Source organism: Taurulus bubalis, assembly GCF_910589615.1.
Source record: "Taurulus bubalis genome assembly, chromosome: 8".
Classification (NCBI taxonomy): Eukaryota; Metazoa; Chordata; class Actinopteri; order Perciformes; family Cottidae; genus Taurulus; species Taurulus bubalis.
This window is the reverse complement of record NC_136596.1, coordinates 1,408,218-1,434,036: the sequence shown is the minus strand read 5'-3', so window position 1 is coordinate 1,434,036 and position 25,819 is coordinate 1,408,218. Positions and strand designations below refer to the sequence as shown.

The 25,819-nt window shown below is 45.6% G+C and overlaps 2 protein-coding genes across 2 annotated transcripts; both read right to left on the bottom strand.

Annotated features, from left to right (window-relative positions):
• Window positions 1–6,516: 6,516 nt before the first annotated feature.
• On the bottom strand, window positions 6,517–7,475 carry LOC306740297 (radiation-inducible immediate-early gene IEX-1-like). Its single transcript, XM_079222422.1, has one exon. It carries the CDS (start codon window positions 7,429–7,431, stop codon window positions 6,982–6,984), a length of 450 nt encoding a protein of 149 aa, XP_079078548.1. The 5' UTR covers window positions 7,432–7,475; the 3' UTR covers window positions 6,517–6,981.
• A 10,118-nt stretch (window positions 7,476–17,593) lies between these two features.
• Window positions 17,594–19,438, bottom strand: LOC306740021 (uncharacterized protein). The gene is made up of 2 exons (XM_079222124.1): window positions 19,002–19,438; window positions 17,594–18,072 (listed from the first exon to the last, which is right to left on the bottom strand). The coding sequence occupies exons 1-2, from the start codon at window positions 19,327–19,329 to the stop codon at window positions 17,921–17,923; spliced, it is 480 nt and encodes a 159-aa protein (XP_079078250.1). The 5' UTR covers window positions 19,330–19,438; the 3' UTR covers window positions 17,594–17,920.
• Between the last annotated feature and the right edge of the window lie 6,381 nt (window positions 19,439–25,819).

Genomic DNA, 25,819 nt, shown 5'->3' with positions numbered 1-25,819 from the left:
GGGGAGAGGGAGGAGGAGTGGCCGGAGGAAAACCTCCTCTTTGTCTCTTTGTCTTTTGTCCTCGATCATTTCTCATGAAAAGCAGACAGAAAGAAACCTGCTCCCTTCTTTCCTTCTCTCTCACGTCGTCACAATGGGCCCTCATGTCATCACAATGGGCCCTCATGGCGTCACAATGGGCCCTCATGTCATCACAATGGGCCCTCATGGCGTCACAATGGGCCCTCATGTCATCACAATGGGCCCTCATGGCGTCACAATGGGCCCTCATGTCATCACAATGGGCCCTCATGGCGTCACAATGGGCCCTCATGTCATCACAATAGGCCCTCATGTCATCACAATGGGCCCTCATGTCATCACAATGGGCCCTCACGTCATCACAATGGTCCCTCATGTCATCACAATGGGCCCTCATGTCATCACAATGGGCCCTCACGTCATCACAATGGGCCCTCATGTCATCACAATGGGCCCTCATGTCATCACAATGGGCCCTCATGTCATCACAATGGGCCCTCATGTCATCACAATGGGCCCTCACGTCATCACAATGGTCCCTCATGTCATCACAATGGTCCCTCATGTCATCACAATGGGCCCTCATGTCATCACAATGGGCCCTCATGTCATCACAATTGGCCCTCATGTCATCACAATGGGCTCTCCCAGCCGGCTCCAGGATGTTCAGGCTAAAGCAGTCAAAGTCCTTATAAACCCCTAATAGTAACTTTAGACTCTTTTTCCGGCGGCCTCCTCTGACTCCTGAAGCCTCCTCTGACTCCTGAAGCCTCCTGAAGCCTCCTGAAGCCTCCTGAAGCCTCCTCTGACTCCTGAAGCCTCCTCTGACTCCTGAAGCCGCCTCTGACTCCTGAAGCCTCCTGAAGCCTCCTCTGACTCCTGAAGCCTCCTCTGACTCCTGAAGCCTCCTGAAGCCTCCTCTGACTCCTGAAGCCTCCTCTGACTCCTGAAGCCTCCTGAAGCCTCCTCTGACTCCTGAAGCCTCCTCTGACTCCTGAAGCCGCCTCTGACTCCTGAAGCCTCCTCTGACTCCTGAAGCCTCCTCTGACTCCTGAAGCCTCCTGAAGCCTCCTCTGACTCCTGAAGCCTCCTCTGACTCCTGAAGCCTCCTCTGACTCCTGAAGCCTCCTCTGACTCCTGAAGCCTCCCCTGACTCCTGAAGCCTCCTCTGACTCCTGAAGCCTCCTGAAGCCTCCTCTGACTCCTGAAGCCTCCTGAAGCCTCCTCTGACTCCTGAAGCCGCCTCTGACTCCTGAAGCCTCCTGAAGCCTCCTCTGACTCCTGAAGCCGCCTCTGACTCCTGAAGCCTCCTCTGACTCCTGAAGCCTCCTCTGACTCCTGAAGCCTCCTGAAGCCTCCTCTGACTCCTGAAGCCTCCTCTGACTCCTGAAGCCTCCTGAAGCCTCCTCTGACTCCTGAAGCCTCCTCTGACTCCTGAAGCCTCCTCTGACTCCTGAAGCCTCCCCGGTCCGCCCACATGTCTCCAACCTGCTGATGAACATGTTGGTTCCCAGCATGCTCAAATGTTTTGCCATAAAATACGTATTATTTCCATTTTTTAACAGAACAACACCGTTTTTTGACTGAAACTCCTTCCTATAACATGCCAATGCTTTGTTTTATTGTGATTTGGGGGAATCTGGGTCATATCATGCTGGAAGCATAGTTATGATCAAAATATGATATAAAAGTGAAAAAAATCATATAAAATAATACAAGTATTAGAACGAATTTGGGGTTCCTACGACTACTGGAACACGGGGGAAAGAGGTGCAGCTGATTTGGTTAAAAATCTATCTTGTAAGTATATATATATATATATATATATATATATATATATATATATATATATATATATATATATATATATATATATATAAACGTACAAGATACTGTTCAAATTAATTAAATTAACGGTCAATCACCGTCTTTCTGTGCTGACGGTGTTTTACTGTTTATGGTTAAATTCTCTAAACGAGATTTGCAGCGTATCAACTTTATGTTTTTAAAAGGACGTTGAAATGAGTCAGAACCACAAACAAACTCCTCCACATCCGGTCCCCTCAGGGTGTGTGTGTGTGCGTGTGCGTGTGTGTGTGTGTGTGTGTGTGTGTGTGTGTGTGTGTGTGTGTGTGTGTGTGTGTGTGTGTGTGTGTGTGTGTGTGTGTGTTTACCAGTGACATAACATGGATGAAGTGTGTTCGAGTGACGGCTTTCTGTGTTTAAAGAACTATCACGCTACGAGAGTTTCCACTCAGGCTTACTGTGTGTGTGTGTGTGTGTGTGTGTGTGTGTGTGTGTGTGTGTGTGTGTGTGTGTGTGTGTATGTGTGTGTGTGTGTGTGTGTGTGTGCGGGCGGCGGACGACAACCACAACTTCCGATTATTATCAGCTGGTTGCTGAGGTCATTTATAAAAGATTTCCTTGAATACAAACACTGTTTATCACGTGTAGAACCCGTGTGTGTGTGTGTGTGTGTGTGTGTGTGTGTGTGTGTGTGTGTGTGTGTGTGTGTGTGTGTGTGTGTGTTTTATCTCTCTGTGGTTGAACCTCAGATACCGCCTGTTAGTCAGTGGAACAACAGAAGAAGCAGCTGCTTGTTGTGATGCTTCAGGACCAAACCAGCTGTTACACATTATTATTATTAATAATAATAATAATCATAATCATCATAATCATAATAATGTCATTCATAAATATCCACCAACTCAAATCCACGTAATCATGAACCAGGAAGTAGAGAGACTGAAAAAAGTCTGACAACCGGCCATCTTTCTGCTGGAGACATGTGGTACCAGAACCAGCAGGAGAACACAGGAGAACCAGCAGGAGAACACAGGAGAACCAGCAGGAGAACCAGCAGGAGAACACAGGAGAACACAGGAGAACACAGGAGAACACAGGAGAACCAGCAGGAGAACACAGGAGAACACAGGAGAACACAGGAGAACCAGCAGGAGAACACAGGAGAACACAGGAGAACACAGGAGAACACAGGAGAACCAGCAGGAGAACCAGCAGGAGAACACAGGAGAACACAGGAGAACACAGGAGAACCAGCAGGAGAACCAGCAGGAGAACACAGGAGAACACAGGAGAACACAGGAGAACCAGCAGGAGAACACAGGAGAACCAGCAGGAGAACACAGGAGAACACAGGAGAACACAGGAGAACCAGCAGGAGAACCAGCAGGAGAACACAGGAGAACACAGGAGAACACAGGAGAACCAGCAGGAGAACACAGGAGAACCAGCAGGAGAACACAGGAGAACACAGGAGAACACAGGAGAACCAGCAGGAGAACCAGCAGGAGAACCAGCAGGAGAACACAGGAGAACCAGCAGGAGAACACAGGAGAACACAGGAGAACACAGGAGAACACAGGAGAACACAGGAGAACCAGCAGGAGAACACAGGAGAACCAGCAGGAGAACCAGCAGGAGAACCAGCAGGAGAACACAGGAGAACCAGCAGGAGAACACAGGAGAACACAGGAGAACACAGGAGAACCAGCAGGAGAACACAGGAGAACACAGGAGAACACAGGAGAACACAGGAGAACCAGCAGGAGAACCAGCAGGAGAACCAGCAGGAGAACACAGGAGAACACAGGAGAACACAGGAGAACACAGGAGAACCAGCAGGAGAACACAGGAGAACCAGCAGGAGAACACAGGAGAACCAGCAGGAGAACACAGGAGAACACAGGAGAACCAGCAGGAGAACACAGGAGAACACAGGAGAACACAGGAGAACACAGGAGAACCAGCAGGAGAACACAGGAGAACCAGCAGGACAGGAAGCAGCTGAGGGGATTTTCCAGCTTGCGGTTGAAACTGAGGAAGCGACTCGGCGTGTTCAGACGGATCTGTTCGGTTCCTCTGAGCTCAGAGAACAATAGCAATAGAACATGAGTGAACTCCTCGATACCGAAACTAATGTTTCATAACCGAAGGGACGTTTCCCTACAGAACCTGTACTGCAGGAGGCTGTCGGTTCAGATCCCGACTAACCTTTACATCAGACGAAAGGTTCTTTAACACTCTGGGGTCTGGGGTCATTTTCTTGATTTTACGTCATTTTTAAAGTTCTCTTTTTAAAGTCACTTGCATATGATACATACATACAAAAATTACAGAAGAATCTCAGCTATCTATATAATGAGGCACCATTGTCCCAAGGCTCAAGTGTAAAGAGAAAATATGACTAAAGCTGAAAAATGTAATCTTGATTTTGGAAATTGTTCATATTTGTTGTGAAAACATAACTTTACTCATGTGGTATATCGGTTTTGGTGATGGAAATTGGTTTACCAAAGGTCTTAGGTTCACAAAAGCAGTGAAATATATGAATACAATGGTAGACACATGTAGATAAATGTCAGAAACCAAATGTATTATTATATGGTGGGGGGGATGATGAGCTGTGGCTGGCTTTGAGGCCTGCTATGTGATGTGTTGGCAGGCAGACGGACTGGAGGCTGCTGCAGCTGCATGTTGTCCTCTGGACCCTCACAGCTCTGAATCCACTCTGTAAAATACATTAATACAAGTCAGTATGAGTTCACTGAAATAAAGTTAACGGTGATAGAGACAACAGTTGATTACCCACTGTTCATAGCTGTAGTCAACTATCTCCGTTAGCTCTCGTTAGCTCGCGCCGTGTTAGCAGCAGCTAACGTGACATAAACACTACTGTAGTAACGATTAACGGAGATACAACGCTACTAGGCTTACTAAGTTCACTGTAAGAAAGTTAACGGTGATCGAGACAACAGTTGAGTATGCAGCGTTCAGTCGTAGACACGGAAGAGACATCCAACACGGGGCTATCTAGTGACGCGCTAACGCTAAGCTATCGTCAACAAACACACGTTAGTTACGGTCTTACAAACACATAATGGAGGTCCAACACTACTGGTCGTACTAAGTTCACTGTAAGAAGGTTAACGGTGATCGGTGCAACAGTTGATTACTCACCGTTCAGTCTCACAGAAACGCTGTAGCCAGCTATCTGGCCCGTTAGCTCCGGCTAGCTCCTTGTTAGCGAATCCTTCAGGCACTGGAGCTGCGCCGTCTGTCCCCTCCAATATATTTGCTCAGGACTCTTTGCTTGGCGTCTTCTGACTCACATTGAAGCTTTGCACACGTCGTAAGACACGTCCATGTTTAGATGCTCAGACGCAGAAGTGGAAACCATATCCGCCAGATTTTAAACCATATCTCTGACGTATTATTGTGATGATAGAATTTTTATTAAAAACTTAAACACCTGCCCGGCCGCGTCGACGCGGGCCCCGCCCCCAAAGGGTTAAAAGAAATATATTCAGTTTTCTCTTCGGAGAACATGAACTAGGAAAACGTCGACGTTTCACGAGCCGAGAGAACCCGTCTTGTTCAAGTTCTTTGAGAACCCAACGTTACAGAATCCCGGTCTGAGATCTAAAGATGAAATCAGAACATGAGTTCTAAGCGGGACTCGAACCCGACGGGGATGAAGGACAAGAGGTCAGAACCCAACATGTTCTCCAGGTTCCATCATCAATAAAAGTTGGAACATGTTTGTGTTCATAGGTTTTAAAAGATATTTTACAGTAGAGAGCATCAAGAAATCAGTGGAACCAATAACTTAAATATTACAGTGAATAAAAACACACACAGCTGATAAATGTAGATTATTCACTCATTCATATGTTAGCTGATCTTCTGTTTCACGTCTCCTCTGAACTCGATGTGAGAAAAGTCTCCTTGTCTCCTTGTCTCCTCTGTCCTCACACACCTGTCCCTTTAATAATAATAATAATAATAATAATACATTTTATTTGGAGGCGCCTTTCAAGGCACCCAAGGTCGCCTTACAATAAAAACATACAGGGTAAAAGATAGAAGCATGACAGATAGAAACAGTAAAACCTGCCAGCTTCAATGTATACCTGCTGCCTCCATGGCAACCGCCAACACAGAGGCCACGCCCCTCCCCGTGAGGTCATGAGGTGAGGTGTCTGCGAGACTCATCGGGATGCGACCTGACGAGCTGCTGACTCAGCAGCTTTATGGGTTCAAGGCCCGTTAGGAGATGAAAGAGTCCTTTGATATGAGAGTAAACTTTCTCTCTTTAAATGTCATTAAGGTCTTCACGTTATAAGCCACTTTAAATATGATTAAATATGTGATTAAATATGAAATATGTGACTAAATATGAGATTAAATGTGACTAAATATGATTAAATGTGACTAAATATGATTAAATATGTGATTCAATGTGACTAAATATGTGATTAAATATGTGATTAAATATGAAAACATGTGATTAAATGAAACACATCCAGCCTTTTGTAAAACCTGTTGGTGAAATATAGTTCAATAAAGTGTCGTATAATTGACTTGTTTGATGCCTTGTGCTTTTAAATATAATAATAATTGCAGGAGATGCATATGTCTTGACTGTTAAGCTCAATATTCACAGGAATGAAAACAGCAAACAGGAAGTTCTTTTAGACACGTTTTATTATTTAAATTATTAATTAATAAATAGCAAATAGAATAAATAACTAAATAAGACATTTAGACAGACAGTTTCAGTTTAAAATCATGAAACATCCAGTTAGAGTGCAGTCAGCTTCAAGTGTTCAGTTCAAGTTTCAGTGTTTGTGTTCAGAGTTCTTTCTTTAGTCTCTCTTTCTGTCTTTCTTCTCTCTTTCTTTAGTCTCTCTTTCTTTCTTTAGTCTCTCTTGCTTTCCTCCGCAGGGAGGAGGAGAAGAAGCCGGCCGCTGATCTCCAGCTGCTCCGGCTCGGTTCAGCGTGGATCCCGGAGGCACGAGGCCCGAGACAGGTAGACCAGTCCCGGGTGCGCAGTGGACCACGGCACCGTGCTGGACCCGGCTGCTCCCAGTCCCCCATCCCCGATGGAGGGTGCAGCTGGTCGGGCTCGATCGGTTCCCCCAGAGGGGCCGCTGGAGCTCAGATCGCCGGTGTGGCCGACAGGAGCTCGGGTCCGGAGCCGAGGTCCGCGCGCTGCTGCTGCTGCGGCTCCTCCGCGCACTGCTGGCGGAAGGAGAAGCTCTGGTAGTCGCTGACCGTGACCGGGCCGTCGGCGCTGCCCGGCGGCGCGTCGGCGCACGGCTCCTCGGTGTAGATCTGCCACAGCACCACCAGGCACAGCGCCAGCAGCCAGCGCTTGGCCGGGCTCTTCTCCGGCGGCGGCAGGTGCATGCGCACCTTGGCCGGGTACATCACGCGGGTGCAGCGCTTCCGCGGCCGGATGGGCGCGTAGGAGAGCACGGCGCTGGCCTGGGGCGGCACGCGCTCGAAGGTGAAGACCTCGGGCTCCGTGCTGCGGGTCGCGGACCGCGGGAAGCCGAAGCTCTCCCGCTGCAGGGTCAGGGTCACGCTGTTGGATCTCGAGTACATGTTCTCTCGGTGTGTTGTGTGTTGGGTCCGGGCTCAGAGCGCAGAGAGGCGGATCAGTGTCCCGCTCCCTCCGGAGCTCTCTCTTTATGCCGTGGTGGGTTTTAGACACGCCCACATCAGGCCACGCCCTCACGAGAAGAATCAGAATGTTTGAGTTCCAGTCCCGGACCAGGACCGGCCATCGGGCTTTATTAGAATAATTACACTCATGGATTCATACATCAAAGTGCTTCGATATTCATGTTTTATTATTATTCTCTTTTTCTTTATCATGACTTTTAATACTTTTTATGATCTCATGTCTGTTTTTACTCAATCTAACATCCTTCATGGAATAATATATAAGTTATATAACAACAACTCCATGTGGATGCACACCATATTCACATTATGTTCACATGATATTTAGACAATATTCAGATGATATTCTCATGATATTCAAAACATATTTAGACGATGTTCACATGACCTTCACATGACCTTCAGCTGGTTGACAACCCCCCCCCCCCCCTGTGTCTGCGCTGTACAGAGCAAACATGCAAGTCACTTTGGATGGAAGCATCAGCTAAATGAAATGTTATCATTCAGCTTTTATATTTGTTTTTAAAATAAATAAAGAGTGACATCAAAGTATTATTCATCCACATGTTTCCCTTCGAGCAGACGTCAGCTCAGTTATACGCTTACAACATTTCAGAGATTTTGGTGGAACTTTTCATTTCCTCATGGTGTGTGTGTGTGTGTGTGTGTGTGTGTGTGTGTGTGTGTGTGTGTGTGTGTGTGTGTGTGTGTGTGTGTGTGTGTGTGTGTCATGAAGATGATAAGGTCAAAACACAGACAGATATAAAACACTTTGGGATGTCGGCTGGACGGCTGCCAGAGAGAACACAGATTCAACCTGATCACAAACCTACTATGAAATAAATAAATACTTCTATTAAATAAATAACAATAAGTACGGCTCTGGTTCAGTCTCTTATGAAAAGTGTGAATCCGTGACGTTGATCTTTCACAAAATGTCCGTGAACCCAGAACGCTGAGAGGAAACATGGAACCCGTGGAGTTTTTTAATGTTCTAAATAAAAATGCTGAGTTGGTGAAAGTTTAACGTGAAGAAAGTTTGTGGCGACCGTGACACAACACTATGATCAGTACGTTTAGTATTCTACCTTCAACATATCTCTTGGTGCTCTAATGTTGGAGTTTCCAACGTGTGAGTGTTGAATCACAGGAAGTCACGGTTGAGAGGAAGAGTTACTTCACCTCACTGTCAGCTGGTCAGAGTTATTGAGTCCATGCTTTTTATTAAATGTCCTTCTGCTTGAAAGATGTTCTATTTCAGAATTTCTTGAAAATCTCATAAAGAAATATTCTGAAGAGTAAAAAATTGTCAAATCATGAATATATGAGTTATTCAGCGTAACAACGTGAATTTTTTATATTTGGCTTCCAGTTAATGCAAAATGTTCTGAAATATAACAAAACTAAAATCCTCCAGGAACATGGAGAAGAAGAACAACTTGAGATTGGAGCAGAACGACTGCAGGGGAGGAAATGTGTAGGAAAACTGGCATTACATAAATGATATCTAATGATCTGAAACCTTTGGTGTCTGATCCCGCGGTGATGAAATAAAAAAACACTCACGAGTTTACTGTGAAATTATTCTGCTTTTAATTCTCTAGAAAAGAATGAGCTCATATTCAGTTTGTCTTCCTTCTCACGTGGATCAGCGTGTTTGTCCGCTTGTTCCCGGGAATCTCTGTGGCTCTGATCCCATCACACGATACAAGGTAGCGATACAAGGTAGCGATACAAGGTAGCGTAACAAGGTAGCGATACAAGGTAGCGATACAAGGTAGCGATACAAGGTAGCGATACAAGGTAGCGATACAAGGTAGCGTAACAAGGTAGCGATACAAGGTAGCGTAACAAGGTAGCGTAACAAGGTAGCGATACAAGGTAGCGATACAAGGTAGCGATACAAGGTATCGTAACAAGGTAGCATAACAAGGTAGCATAACAAGGTAGCGATACAAGGTAGCGATACAAGGTAGCGATACAAGGTAGCGATACAAGGTAGCGTAACAAGGTAGCGATACAAGGTAGCGATACAAGGTAGCGTAACAAGGTATCGTAACAAGGTAGCGTAACAAGGTAGCGATACAAGGTAGCGATACAAGGTAGCGATACAAGGTAGCGTAGCAAGGTAGCGATACAAGGTAGCGATACAAGGTAGCGATACAAGGTAGCGTAACAAGGTAGCGTAACAAGGTAGCGATGCAAGGTAGCGATACAAGGTAGCGTAACAAGGTATCGTAACAAGGTAGCGATACAAGGTATCGTAACAAGGTAGCGTAACAAGGTAGCGATACAAGGTAGCGATACAAGGTAGCGATACAAGGTAGCGTAGCGTGACTTTGTGACTACGTGACTTGGTGACTACGTGACTTTGTGACATGGTGACTTGGTGACTACGTGACTACGTGACTTTGTGACATGGTGACTTGGTGACTACGTGACTACGTGACTTTGTGACATGGTGACTTGGTGACTACGTGACTACGTGACTTTGTGACTACGTGACTTCGTGACTACGTGACTACGTGACTTCGTGACTTTGTGACATGGTGACTTGGTGACTACGTGACTACGTGACTTTGTGACTTCGTGACTACGTGACTACGTGACTTTGTGACTTCGTGACTACATGACTACGTGACTACGTGACTTTGTGACTACGTGACTTTGTGACATGGTGCTCTTCTCTTACTGAAGAAACATGATGAATGTTGAGAAGGTGTTCAATGGAAATGAGGATGAAAAGGAAGTGAATCATGAGCTGCAGCGGGTGTTTCCTCCGTTTAGTTCCTGCATTCTGGAAAGACTTGTTATCAGGTTCATCTGCAAGACATCTATTCGTAGCTACTGTGTGCAGATCCTGGGTTTGATTATATTATCATGAAAAAAATATGAAATATTGGAAGAAAGAGGTGGTTATGTTTTTTCTCCCTAAGATACTCATCAGCATCAGGGTTACTGTGTAAGTCATCGCTGCATCGCAATACATAAAGTAAAGATTCCCGTCAATAAAGTTGCGTAACCTTTCGTTACTTTTGGATTTCCGTACGACCAAACGAACAATATTGACAATGTGTCATTCTTTATTTTAAAAGTGATTCTTACATTTGTAATGCTGCTATTAATGCCTATGTTCAGACCGTGTTTCCTGTGACTGGGATGCCGATGCAGAACACAAAGGGAGGGTTCTGTGTTCTGTCCCTCTGCGTCCCCACAGAGACGTCTGAGCTTCACACGCCTGCTTCAAATACCTGAAGCATATTTCTGCTGCTCGGGTTTCACTGTGAGCGTCTGCAGAAAGAATCGGAAACATGCGAAGCTGCTGCAGGAGGAGGCCATCAGCATGACATCATACACACACACACACACACACACACACACACACACACACACACACACACCCACACCCTGCACTGGGAACCTTGACTGAGTGTCTGGGTGACCGAGGACTAACGTGTCTAGAAGATGTCACACACACATGCAACATTTTTCTCAGAGCAGGGTGAGATACTTACTGTACATTAATTTACACACACACACACACACACACACACACACACACACACACACACACACACACACACACACACACACACACACACACTGTACCAGTGTTTCCTAATAAGGCAGAGAGGCGAACCTCCAGCTCTCCTCCTCAGACACTTTGTGAGTTCATCTAAAAGCTGATGAAATAAAACAAATAACAGAAAATATGTGCTGCCGAGTTTGGAAACATGTCTGAAGCAAAACACAGGTCAACAAATCTAATTCCCATATATATAAATACATATTTAGCTTTTTAATTGCTTCCATTATTACTTCAAAAATCTTGCTGAGTTTTGACTATTTCAAGAAGTTCTCTTTTATAAATAATAAATGAAAGAATTACCTCAAGAAAACCACAAAGACACAAGAACAATATACTGCTCAAAAATGTACACACACATATTTATAATATATATGTATTTATACAAGTCAAACACACCTGCGTGTCGACATATTTAGTCTGTTTTGTTGTTTTCATCCTGAATCTCATGCTGTCCCTGTCAAGTGAATTAATAAAAGATCAGAGGAAGTCAGGGTTGACCCTGATCAATGCGTCGGTGGATCACCGTGATCATGATTATGATTATTCTCCATATTGTATTTGCAGTAGATGATCTGAGTGTTTTATACGATCCCGATGGCCTCGCCGCTCCTGAAGCTCTCGACTGAACTACAGAAATAAAGCCAAGAATCACATACAAATAATCTTAAGAAATGTAATAATCTTTTCTACCTGTTTACAATAATTTACCAGTTCAGCATGATTATTTATTACGTCCACTGTATTCATAATTCAGTCTGAAAAACAGACTTTAAAAGTACACGACTGCACTCAGAGGAGGCCGACGGGTTCATTTAGATTTTGGGTTTTGTTTCATGATTCCACGACATGTTCACACAGGAGAGAATACTCCTTCATGCAGACGTCCACCAGTGGAACCAGTGAAACCAGTCCAAAGAGGCATGTGAGGAATGTGGCGGCAGAGGGAACGGCCCGTTAGAGCGGCGCCTTCAACCCGTGTGCCGCCAGAGATCAGCAGGCGTGGGGAAATTTCACTACATCGGTCCAACAAATATTATTTAGTTTTTTTAATTTTCCATTGATGAGCGTCTGAGCTGCAATATAGTGGCTGGCCGAGTAATTAAATACTCCTCAATGCCAGCAGGTGGCACAATAATGACCTACCATATATGCTGTATATGTACTGTATTATTCTACGATGTGACATTGTGTAACTTTTGGGTTGTTGGTGTCAAAAAAGGTTGAAAAACACTGAACTAGAGGTCTGAACATCATCTCTGCTCCTTTGGTTCTTTCTCCTGTCGGCAGAGAGCCGGAGGAAGCTGGAGGTTAAACATGAAAGGTTAAAGGTTAAAAGGTTAAAAGTTAAAATGTTAAATGTTAACATGTTAAAATGTTAAAATGTTAAAGGTTAAAAGGTTAAAGGTTAAAATGGTAAAATGTTACAAGGTTCAAAGGATAGCATGTTAAAAGGTTAAAAGGTTAGTTAAAAGTTAAAAGTTAAAATGGTAAAATGGTAAAATGTTTAAAGGTTTAAAGATTAAAGGTTCAAATGTTACAAGGTTCAAAGGATAAAAGGATAACATGTTAAAGTGTTGCGGGTGAGAGGGAAGCCTGGGTCGGCCTGCTGAACCTGCTGCCACCGCGACCCGACCCCGGATAAGCAGCTGAAAATGGATGGATGTTAAAATGTTAAAAGTGAACAGTTTAAGGTAAAAGGTTAAAATGGTAAAATGTTACAAGGTTCAAAGGTTCAAAGGATAACATGCTAAAAGGTTAAAAGGTTAGTTAAAAGTTAAAAGTTAAAAGTTAAAATGGTAAAATGGTAAAATGTTTAAAGGTTTAAAGATTAAAGGTTCAAATGTTACAAGGTTCAAAGGATAAAAGGATAACATGTTAAAATGTTAAAAGTGAAAAGTTAAAGGTTAACGCTTGAAGGTAGAAGGTTCAGGAGCAGAAAGCGTATGAAAGTGAGACAGTGTTGCTCTGCCGTCTGCCTGGCATCAAACCACCGGCTCGGTGTGAGGAAACTCTTTTCCACATTTCCTGTAAGAAGTGACTGCAGTAGGTTTACGCTGAGTCATCACTGCCCGCTGACCGCATGTTTCCTCTCTCTCTCCCTCTGCTGGTTTCTGGCCCTGCAGCAGCGATGTGGGTAACCGTGGTGATCAAAGACGCGTCTGATTGGCGGCGGCGGCTCGTTGCCGTGTGAACCGGGCTACGTGCCGGACGGGCCGCCTGTCTGCCCACTCAGAGGCCCCGCCCACAGCCAGCTCACATGTTTATTTATGGAGGCTTTGTTGTCGTTTTGTGGATTTGACTTGTTTGTTGAGGACTTTCTCCCCATCAGAACTGATCTGAGGACAGATCGTAAAACCCACTGACTCCTCACGAAGGTCTGGTGTGTTTGTGTTCAACACAAAAGGTTTGAAATGAATATTTATTTCTTCATAATCCAGGTGGAGCTTCTTCTTCTCAACCTAGACCACTAAATCCAGACAGGAGCTTCAGAGCGTCTTCATCAGAGCTCAGGAGGTCTCACTGATGAAGACCAGGAGGTCTCACTGATGAAGACCAAGAGGTCTCACTGATGAAGACCAAGAGGTCTCACTGATGAAGACCAAGAGGTCTCACTGATGAAGACCAAGAGGTCTCACTGATGAAGACCAGGAGGTCTCACTGATGAAGACCAAGAGGTCTCACTGATGAAGACCAAGAGGTCTCACTGATGAAGACCAAGAGGTCTCACTGATGAAGACCAAGAGGTCTCACTGATGAAGACCAGGATGTCTCACTGATGAAGACCAAGAGGTCTCACTGATGAAGACCAGGAGGTCTCACTGATGAAGACCAAGAGGTCTCACTGATGAAGACCAAGAGGTCTCACTGATGAAGACCAGGAGGTCTCACTGATGAAGACCAAGAGGTCTCACTGATGAAGACCAAGAGGTCTCACTGATGAAGACCAGGAGGTCTCACTGATGAAGACCAAGAGGTCTCACTGATGAAGACCAGGAGGTCTCACTGATGAAGACCAAGAGGTCTCACTGATGAAGACCAGGAGGTCTCACTGATGAAGACCAAGAGGTCTCACTGATGAAGACCAGGAGGTCTCACTGATGAAGACCAGGAGGTCTCACTGATGAAGACCAGGACCACGAGGTCTCACTGATGAAGTACACAAACACACACTTGTACACACACACCTGTACACACACACACACACACACACACACACACCTGTACACACCTGTGTGAGGATGTGTGTCCTAATAGTTTTTTCTTTTAACACAGCTGTGAATCACAACACACATAAACAGCACACACACACTCACACACAGCCACACCCACGCACGCATACACACACACACACACACACACACACTCACACACACACACACACACACTAATGTGACGTTATGTCTCATTCTTCTCAAACACCTGAACCTTTACTCACTTCAGGAGTCACTGAATACACACAGTGTGTGTGTGTGTGTGTGTGTGTGTGTGTGTGTGTGTGTGTGTGTGTGTGTGTGTGTGTGTGTGTGTGTGTGTGTGTGTGTGTGTGTGTGTGTGAGTGTGTGAAGTCGTCACTAGTTCGATGACATCAGCTGACGTACGTTTAAAAACTCTCAGAGTGAAGTGAGATGTATTTGTTCATCTGCAAAAGAACTGCGGCCTGAAGAATCTACAGCTGCTGAGGAAATATAAGCCCCGCCCTCTCAGCCTGGAGCCCACACTGTCACTAACTGCACTCCCTGAAGGAATATGCAACACATGTTCCGGGTTCTCTCCTTATCCTGAAAATAAAGACAATGTTCCCGTTCATCTTCAGATCAACGTTTTGTTCACATGAAGAATACGTCACAATATACAAACACAATATACACAATATACACACACAATATACACAATATACACACACAATATACACAATATACACACACAATATACACAATATACACACACAATATACACGCCCAATATTGTCACATCTGGAATAACTGAGTGTGCATGTAAACATCCATTAAATAAAATGCATACTTAATTGAGAACGTATCTTGGTGTCAAATAGATGAATATGTATTCATATGAAGCCTGTGTCTAAAACCTTTATCTTTAGTTTACAGCTTCATGCGCAATGCATGCTGGGACATGACGAACATATTTAGTCTGAAGTGATGATGTCATCACACATTTCTTCTTCTTCTTCTTCTTCTTCTTCTTCTTCTTCTTCTTCTTCTTCTTCTTCTTCTTCTTCTTCTTCTTCTTCTTCTTCTTCTTCTTCTTCTTCTTCTTCAGTGTGTGCAGAACGTACACACACACACACACATGCCGAGGCATGTTCAGACACACTCACTTTCTCACTGCCTCAGATTAGAGTGTGTTTGCTTTCTCTTCCCGCTGAACGAGGGATTACCTCTCTGAGGCCCCTGTGCTCAAAGTAAACGCCCCCGCACACACACACACACACACACACACCTACACACACACACACACACACACACACACACACACACACACACACACACACACACACACACACACACACACACACACACAGGACCAGCCGCTGATCATCATTATGAGTGAATACTGCCCCCCAGTGGTGAAAGAAGTGTTCACACCCGTCACCTATAACAGAAGGTAAAGCCACAGATGCAAAGTCCTCCCAAAAGTAAATAGATATAAAGTAAAAGGTTCCTGTGGACCAACAGCTGCACCTCCAGTCACCAGTCCGTCCAGCTCCTGAAGTTCACCTGGTGCAGCCAGAACAACCTGGAGCTCAACGCTCTGGAGACAATATGTAAATGTGATATGCTCCTATTTCTTGCACTGTTTTTATTGTTTATTATTGTTTAAAACCTCCTAACCTTCCTGTAAGATGTGCCTAAAACGCCTATCCAGGTAAACCCAAAGTAAATTGCAAGCTGTACTTGAACCATTTGGAGTAAATGCATGGTCTTGGTCTCTTTTGAAAGGTAACAATCTGAAGCTTTTTTCCCTCAATAGTCAGAATCACTTTAAGTGCTGCTGACGCTGAGTTATATGAGTTTGAACACACTAAAGTATAAGGTTTTTATTTCCGCCTGAACATTTCTTTGTAAATAGATGCCTGTAGATGACTATAAATGGGACTTATGGACTGGAAAACACAATGGGACCATAGCATGAAGCCTTTTCTAGTCAAAAATAGATAACAATCCCATGGAAAATGAATATTTTACACATGTTTTTCTAATAGTATGTCTAGGCGTTTTGCCATTTGGAGTATTCATGATATGTATAATATTTCCCCTTTTAAAAAGGTTCATAGTCTTGCAAACTTGTAGAGGTACTATTCATATTTATTACTAGTTTTGCTGACACAGAGTAAATTAAGTATAAATGCATGTTCGTGCTTATTCAATGCCAAACTGCAGGATCTGTCAGCAGCTGTTTGCTCATCATGAAGTCTGTCCCTGTTCTGCTTATCCCCACCCCCTCCTGAAGGCATCACATGAGAGGCTTGTGGACCCACATGTGGAAGAAGAGGCAGACCCTTTTCTTCAACGTGGACTCTCGTTGGCTCGTGTAGCCTGTCAAGAGGACATGAAGCTCCTATTGGTTAAAGTCGTTCGGTGCCATTCGAAAGGTTAGAGTTCAGCCGACATTTTGATGTCACGTTTTCTTCTTTGCTCACATGCAAACTTGTTTTGCGAGTGGAAATACAGAAATATTTTGTCATATCTGCGAGCTGATAGTAAATGATGCAACACCAGTTTGTGGATAGTTATGGATGTAATCACGTGTTTTGGACTAAATCCTTTACGGGATTGGATCGTCTGGACCTTTTTACGACGTAACAAGACCGTTGTTGTTGGAATGTTATCGATTTATGGATCAATATGAGGCGTCATCGGTGAGTTGCGTAGCTTTTGATATTGTTTGTTTGTTTGTTGTTGTCTGACATTAACGTGAACTGTAGCTGCTGTGGTGGTCCGATCTTGAAATGGTTGAAATAATTAGAATCCCGACCGTAGCTTTCTAACGCACTGCCGCACTCGTAGTAGAACTATAAGTAGTGATTGTCTCAAGTGTACAATGTACAGTGTACATTGTACACTGTACATTGTACACTGTACAATGTACAGTGTACATTGTACACTGTACATTGTACAGTGTACAGTGTACATTGTACACTGTACAGTGTACAGTGTACAATGTACAGTGTACAGTGTACAATGTACAGTGTACAGTGTACATTGTACACTGTACACTGTAAAATGTACATTGTACAGTGTACAGTGTACAGTGTACATTGTACAGTGTACAGTGTACGCGCACGACCCATAGGCGTGCAGTGTGTGTAGTAGGTGGTTAATGTTATGACAAATTCCAATAATAAATGGTTCTGATTCTGACAAACACAGTTAACAGATTTATTGGAATTCACAAGAAATTTAACAATTCTCATTCACATCCTGCAAAACTGTGTTTACAATATTTAAAAAAAGCATCTTTCAAATACAAAAAAACTCTTTCTGTTTTAATTTTTACAAAATGTACATCGTTCTTTACGAAGCGAGAGCGCGTCATCGTCGGCGTATCGGTTGAGTTTTAAGGTTCTTAGATTCTCCTCCAGGGGAACCGTCAGTCACTCCCATGTCGGCATGGCCTCATTATTGCATCAGGACAAGAGCGTCAGAGGTCAGAGGTCATCTCCAGCTCGCTGATGGAACTGAGAGAGTCCTGATGGTTTATGGAGAGTCTCCACGTCAGACTGGTGGAAATAGTTTTTAAGAGGAAGTCACCTCAACTTGTCCCACTTTCTTTCTTTGGGGATACAAGATGGCGGCGTCACGCTACTACGCATTCCAGCTGAGTCTCTGAAGCTCTGCCCACCTGGACCCTCCAGGGCTCCTGCCCCGTCCAGCCCTGACCCGAGCCCAGGCCGCCCTCCCCCTCCTGGGGCTGAGGCGCTGCCGAGTCTGGGTGCTGGAGATGGAGCTCTGCAAGCGGAACAAAAGATACAATATTTAATATTTAATCTGCCTATCTGTGCAGGTGTGTGTGATTGTACCTGTGCAGGTGTGTGTGAGGCTACCTGTGCAGGTGTGTGTGAGGCTACTTGTGCAGGTGTGTATGAGGCTACCTGTGCAGGTGTCTGTGAGCGTACCTGTGCAGGTGTGTATGAGCGTACCTGTGCAGGTGTGTATGAGCGTACCTGTGCAGGTGTGTATGAGCGTACCTGTGCAGGTGTCTGTGAGCGTACCTGTGCAGGTGTGTATGAGCGTACCTGTGCAGGTGTGTGTGTGTGTGTGAGCGTACCTGTGCAGGTGTTTGTGAGGCTACCTGTACAGGTGTGTGTGAGCGTACCTGTGCAGGTGTGTGTCTTAGTGTACCTGTGCAGGTGTTTGTGATGCTACCTGTACAGGTGAGCGTACCTGTACAGGTGTGTGTGAGGCTACCCGTGCAGGTGTTTGTGAGGCTACCCGTGCAGGTGTTTGTGAGGCTACCTATGCAGGTGTGTGTGAGGCTACCTGTACAGGTGTGTGTGAGCGTACCTGTGCAGGTGTGTGTCTTAGTGTACCTGTGCAGGTGTTTGTGATGCTACCTGTACAGGTGAGCGTACCTGTACAGGTGTGTGTGAGGCTACCCGTACAGGTGTCTGTGAGGCTACCTGTGCAGGTGTGTGTGAGGCAACCTGTACAGGTGAGCGTACCTGTGCAGGTGTGTGTGAGGCTACCCGTACAGGTGTGTGTGAGCGTACCTGTGCTGGTGTGTGTGAGGCTACCCGTAGAGGTGTGTGTGAGGCTACCCGTACAGGTGTGTGTGAGCGTACCTGTACAGGTGTGTGTGAGCGTACCTGTGCTGGTGTGTGTGAGGCTACCCGTAGAGGTGTGTGTGAGGCTACCCGTACAGGTGTGTGTGAGCGTACCTGTGCAGGTGTGTGTCTCCTCTGTGTAGATCTGCAGGAAGACCAGAGCGGAGAGGAGCAGCAGCCAGCGGCGGGCCCGGTCCGGGGCCTCCCTCAAGGGGGGCTTCCGGCTCCGAGAGGCCGGGTACAGGACCCGACGAGGGCGACGCCCCCTCGGAGGAGAGGGAGGAAGGGGACTCTGGGAGGAGGAAGAGGAGGAAGAGGAGCAGGAACAGCAGGAGGAGATGAAGGGGATGGTGGTGGTTTCCAAAGGTCCCAGGGCCACAGGGAGCATGCAGGAGGAGGAAGAGGAGGAGGAGGAGGAGGAGGAGGAGGAGGAAGACGACATGGTGGATGTTTGATGATCTCCTTCCTGATGACAGGTGTCTTAAAGCGTCTCTGTGGTCCGTCTCTCTTTGGCAGCTGTAGAGATTCTTCTTCTCTTCTTTCCTTCTCTCTTTTATTTCTCCGTCTCTCTGTGTTTTCTTTCTTCAGCTCCCATGCTCTTTAAATAATGTGCAGAGGAGGAGTCAGCGTGCCTGTGGCCCGCTAAGCCCCGCCTACCTCTGGAGTTATTGTTGTTGTGGTTTGCAAATTATTTTTAGACACACGCACACGCACACACCCAAGGAAACAAGGAAACAAGGAAAGTCCTCTGCATTCTGCATCACATTTCAGGCTGCAGGCCAGCATTTCGGTCCCTGAGTGACATCATCGCTCAATAAGACAAATGAACTCTGGCTGAAGCTCCAGCTTCTCTCCTTGTCTCCTTAACTCCTCTCCTTTCCTTATGTCCTTTCTCTCTTTTCCTCTCCTCTCTTATGTTGCTCTCCTTTATTTGTTTCTTCTGCGGTCATCTCCCCTCTCCTTCCCTCCTCTCCATGTCTCCTCCCGTCAGTCTCCTTGCTTCCTTTCCTCTCCTCTCTCCTCTTCTTGCTTCCTCTCCTCTCCTCTCCTCTCTCCTTGCTTCCTCTCCTCTCCTCCCTTTCCTCGCGTGTGGACTTTAATTACATTTCTTTGCTCGTCTCCTCGGGCTTCGACCACAGAATCTTCTGGAATGTTTTGGACACCTCGATGGTCGCCTGCAGATCCTCGAGGTCATGTGACACGCTGCTTCCAGTAAAGACATACACACACACACTCACACACACAAATACACACTCACACACTCACACATGTACACACTCACACTCTCACACACACTCACATACACAAACACACACACACAAATACACATACACACACACTCACATACACACACACACACTCACAAATACACAGACACACTCACACACACACTCACACACACATACACTCACACACACCCAAAAATAACCACTCACACATACACTCACATACACACACACTCTCTCACTCACTCACACACTCACATACACTCTCACACACATACACACTCACAAATACACAGACACACTCACACACACACATTCACACGTACACTCACACACACCCAAAAATAACCACTCACACACACCTCGTGCAGCGGTTCTGATCATATTTATGTATTTTCTGCGTTATCTTCAGTCAGTGATCGCAACAAAAGAAAAGACGGAGCAGAAGTTACTGAAACATGAAGATGAAAACGGTTTCCTGACCATTAAAGCTATGAAACAATGGACTCGTGGATTTACATATTATGGAGGAAGAGGAGGAAGAGGAAGAGGAGGAAGAGGAGCAGACTCTCTGGCTGTTGTCTCCTCCATGTTCACTGCAGTAAAGGAACCACATTAAAGGTTAAACTCTCTGAATCTGGTTCAGGTTCAGGTTCTGGTTCAAGTTCTGGTTCTGGTTCAGGTTCTGGCCAAAGGGACCGCATACTTCAGCCCAGCTGCTTTTGACCCCGAGCCGATTTCAGGAAAGTTAAATTATGCAAACACGTCCACACCCAGAGAATTATTGAGCAGCAATAACAAGGAACACGCTGTAAAAGCTTTTTATTAAAAACATGGTCCAACATGAATATCACACTATAATGATATAATATAATGAATATGACATTTTAATGATATCATATAATGATTATAACAGCAATAACATGAGTATCTGACAGTTTGACCTTAAAGCTCCTGCAGAAAATAATCATTTAATTTTTATTTTGTCGGTGGACTGAAGTGTCTCGGGGCACCAGGGTCCCTTTAGAGAACCTCTCACTCTACTGCAGCAGGGTCTCTCAGTGCTGGTTCTGGTTCTCCCGTGTCTGTCCATGTGGACTGGAGGCCCCGCTGGAGTCTGAGCTGAAGGAAGTTCTGGTGAACCATGATGTCATCTGGTTTCACCAGAACCCGACCCGGTGGCTCCGATGAGGAACTTTGAGAAGAACTCTATAGAACCAGACCATCTTCTCTCTGGTGGTCTGGTGAGGTCTATAGATGACCAGGACTACACTGAGGTCTATAGAGGACCAGGACTACTCTGAGGTCTATAGAGGACCAGGACTACTCTGAGGTCTATAGAGGACCAGGACTACACTGAGGTCTATAGAGGACCAGGACTACTCTGAGGTCTATAGAGGACCAGGACTACATGAGGCCTATAGAGGACCAGGACTACACTGAGGTCTATAGAGGACCAGGACTACATGAGGTCTATAGAGGACCAGGACTACATGAGGTCTATAGAGGACCAGAACTAGACTGAGGTCTACAGAGGACCAGGACTAGACTGAGGTCTACAGAGGACCAGGACTAGACTGAGGTCTATAGAGGACCAGGACTACATGAGGTCTACAGAGGACCAGGACTAGACTGAGGTCTACAGACGACCAGGACTACATGAGGTCTATAGAGGACCAGGACTAGACTGAGGTCTACAAAGGACCAGGACTAGACTGAGGTTTATAGAGGACCAGGACTAGACTGAGGTCTACAGAGGACCAGGATTACATGAGGTCTATAGAGGACCAGGACTAGACTGAGGTCTATAGAGGACCAGGACTAGACTGAGGTCTACAGAGGACCAGGACTAGACTGAGGTCTATAGAGGACCAGGACTACATGAGGTCTACAGAGGACCAGGACTGGACTGAGGTCTACAGAGGACCAGGACTACATGAGGTCTATAGAGGACCAGGACTAGACTGAGGTCTACAGAGGACCAGGACTAGACTGAGGTCTACAGAGGACCAGGACTAGACTGAGGTTTATAGAGGACCAGGACTAGACTGAGGTCTATAGAGGACCAGGACTAGACTGAGGTCTACAGAGGACCAGGACTACATGAGGTCTATAGAGGACCAGGACTAGACTGAGGTCTACAGAGGACCAGGACTAGACTGAGGTTTACAGAGGACCAGGACTAGACTGAGGTCTACAGAGAACCAGGACTAGACTGAGGTTTATAGAGGACCAGGACTAGACTGAGGTCTACAGAGGACCAGGACTAGACTGAGGTCTACAGAGGACCAGGACTAGACTAGACTGGTTCAGGACCAGGTACAGGTTCCTCACAGTAATTTTAACATACTGATGTGCATTATTAGTTTAGCATGTTAGCATGTTAGCATTATCTAATCATCAGTAAACTAACTCTCCATCTGAGGCTGATTGAACGTCTCTAGGTCTGAAGGTTTTGGACACATCAACACATTGCCCTGATGATTGTTCTATAAAGTGTTATGAATTCAAATGTTATGAGTTCATCCTGAATGATGAACCATATTTAATCACAATATGAGTGTTTTTCTGACACGAATCGAAGCGGCCGGACGTCAGCGTGTCGTGTTCGCAGTGACCTTCACTCATTGTTCTCACGCCGGGCCTCCTGAAACTCTACCTGGCTGCACAGAACCAGCCCTTTGTTTGTGTTTGTGTAGCTTCAGGTACAAAACACCATTTCAATATGCACTTCATAAACATAGCATGAAGCCTTATGCTCGACCAATGGAGCGTGCTCATGCTCGGCCCGCCTCCACCTGGAGAACGAATGACACAACACTTCTAAATATCTTGTGTGCATTAAGAACGCTGCTCTTGCTTTAAAGAAGAGAATGTAAAGATAATAAATAAATAAATACAAATATTTACTCAAACGTATATTTCTAACATCTCCTGCTTTTAAAACAAGTTTAAAGCACCTGCTACTGTGAACTTATACATGCAGCCGGCACTATTCACACCTTGTGAACTTTGTTATTTTCAGTTTCAGTCTGACTTTGGATGAAACCACTTTAAGACCTTTTTAGCTGACTCAGTGCTGATACCTAGAGATGCAAACCTCTCCGATCTCTTCCCCCAAAACCAAACCAGCGTTCTCATTCACATTGAAAGATCTACCCAACAGAATGGAATCAGGAAACATCCTCAGAGTCCGATACCAGACAACGCTGGAGCTCTTAGCGCACCCAAAAGACAACCCGGCAACTGGAAGCGGGCCGGTATGAACGCTACCGAGGCGACCGGTGACATGTGAAGCAGGCTCAGGTGGAGGAACTGGCGGGAAGAGGAAGCCAGAGGACCAGAGGGCTCGTCGCTCCCCACAACTCATTCAGCTGACCGGACAAACTCTCATTTACGTAAATTGTAAAAACAATCTTCTGTAGTGAACCTGGGTTCTTACATGATGACAGACGTCAGTAAGGGCAGACCGGACAAACGCACCCGGCTCCTGCTGGTGGTTCAGAGGACACATGTTGGTAAAGATGTGACCTCTCTTTATTGATCCATAGGCAAGGCAAGTGTATTTGTAGAGCACATTTCAACACCAAGGCGATTCAAAGTGCTTCACAGAAAATGATTAAAAGCATCAAAACATAATGCAGAACAATTTTAAAACAACAACACTTCCCTGTGTCCTTATTTCCTCGCCTCTTGCGGCGTCGCGTCTTCAGCAGAATACTCTAGACTGACCGCGCCGGAGGAACCCGTCGCTCCGTGACTCCAGTTACAGAGGCATCGACGTACCAATGGATTTCAACTTGGATTCCTACCGACTAAGAGTCGACCTCCGGTAGCTCCCACAAGCTCTTTTTGGGCGGCTGTAGTTCAGGGGGATGAGTGGTCGTCCCGCAACCACAAGGTGTCCGGTTTGATCCCCAGTCCCCCCATAGCTCACATGTCGAAGTGTCCCTGAGCAAGACACCCAACCCCCAGCTGCTCCCCGGGCGCCTCACAGGGCTGCCCACTGCTCCCAATCCAGGGATGGGTCAAATGCAGAGAAGAATTTCCCCAAGGGGATTAATAAAGGGTAATTTCTTTCTTCCTCTTCTTTCTTTATTCTTTTACCTAAATCCCTACCAGTGGACACTTGTTCTCTTTCCCTTTTTAAAAACCCAGTGGAAAAATGTGTTTTTACTTTGGAAAACAGGAGACATAAAACCTTTAAAAGCCTCATAGAAGAAACCAGGAAATCAGTCCGTCAGAGCGGATGTGACCAACCGGTGTGTTGCCAAACGGAGGGAAAGTGATGACTTTAAACTATGAAAAGACGAGTCAGAAGAATTCCTGAGGTGACGGATGTCAGAGTCAGAGCAGGAGTCCACAAAGGGTTGGTTGCGTAACGTCTGAGCTCCTGGACGCTTTAATGAAGACGCTTTAAAGCTCTTCATTCCCCTCCGGTTTAATGTTTAATTTCATTTATCATCCGTGTTCCGGGACCATTTCACTCTGCCGCTGCCAAGATGTCCACCAGGGTTTCTCCATGTAGCGTGATGCTGCAGGAAGCTGCTGTCTGTTGTTTGCACTGGCATGGTAACCGCATAACCGATGTGCAAGTTCATTCCTGCTCGTGAAAAAAAAAAAGGCTCGGCCTCTGGAGTGCATGAAAGACAAGGCGGTCGCACGTTGGGGCTTGACATGCAGAGTTATTACTGCTTAATAACACAGGTGCATGTGTCCCGCAGCCTTTGATCTCTGCAGCTGACACCCTGCCGAAGGACTTCAGGAACTCACTTTGTCTCCATGGGAAATTACAGTTTGATTCAAGCCGAGTGTTGTGGTTTTGGCACCATGTCTGCCTGCTAAACCAATTATTATTATTCAGGAATTTAAATTAAGGAACTTCATAATGATTTAATCCAGGAGATATTAAACGCCTACAATGTATAAAAGAGCTGCTCCCTTCTTAAAAATGTTTGATCATGAAGGCTGAGGTCCCTGTTTTAACCCGACATGGATACTGATGGTTTTGATGCAGACCCTCAGAGAAACTGCAGGTGGATGAATATGGTCAGCGTCTCACAGTCTTCTTTATCTTTTTACAAAAACGTATCCCTACAGGTTTTTGGATAGAGTGACAGTTATAGATCCATGATGAGTCATCTTCAGGCACGCTGGAGGTAATTTGCACACATCTGGGTTTGTGTGATTGGTGTCAGTTGATGCACACGGTTGAATTCAGATGACTTCAGTGATTCAGTGAGCGAGTCACATGTTGTGGTAACCATATCTTTGTGTTTTTCTTTGTCATGATGAACCTTACTGATAATCAAAAACTAGAGAGGTGTACTCAGTAGAGTGCACAACTCCGACAGGTGTGTCTGCAACGATCACTGCTGTGATTGAATGAATGCAACCCACAGCTGGCTGATCCCCCGGTCTGGACACCAGTAGGCTGTAAGTCAATTGAAAAACTAGTAGCGACGTATGCAGACAGCCGGCCATACGTTGACGCTAAACACACACTTAAACTCACAAAGCCTTAGAGCAGCGTCCGAGAGGTACTCAGCAGGGAGAGTACCGGTAGTTCTGTTAGCTGTTGCCCAAACTCACCGTCCAAAACAGTGAAAGAGACCCACTTGGTCTCTGGACCCAGAGGAGCAGGTGGGGTTCGGCGAGGCACTCGACCACTAGCCGCCCCTACAGCCCATTAGGTAGTCAGTTGGG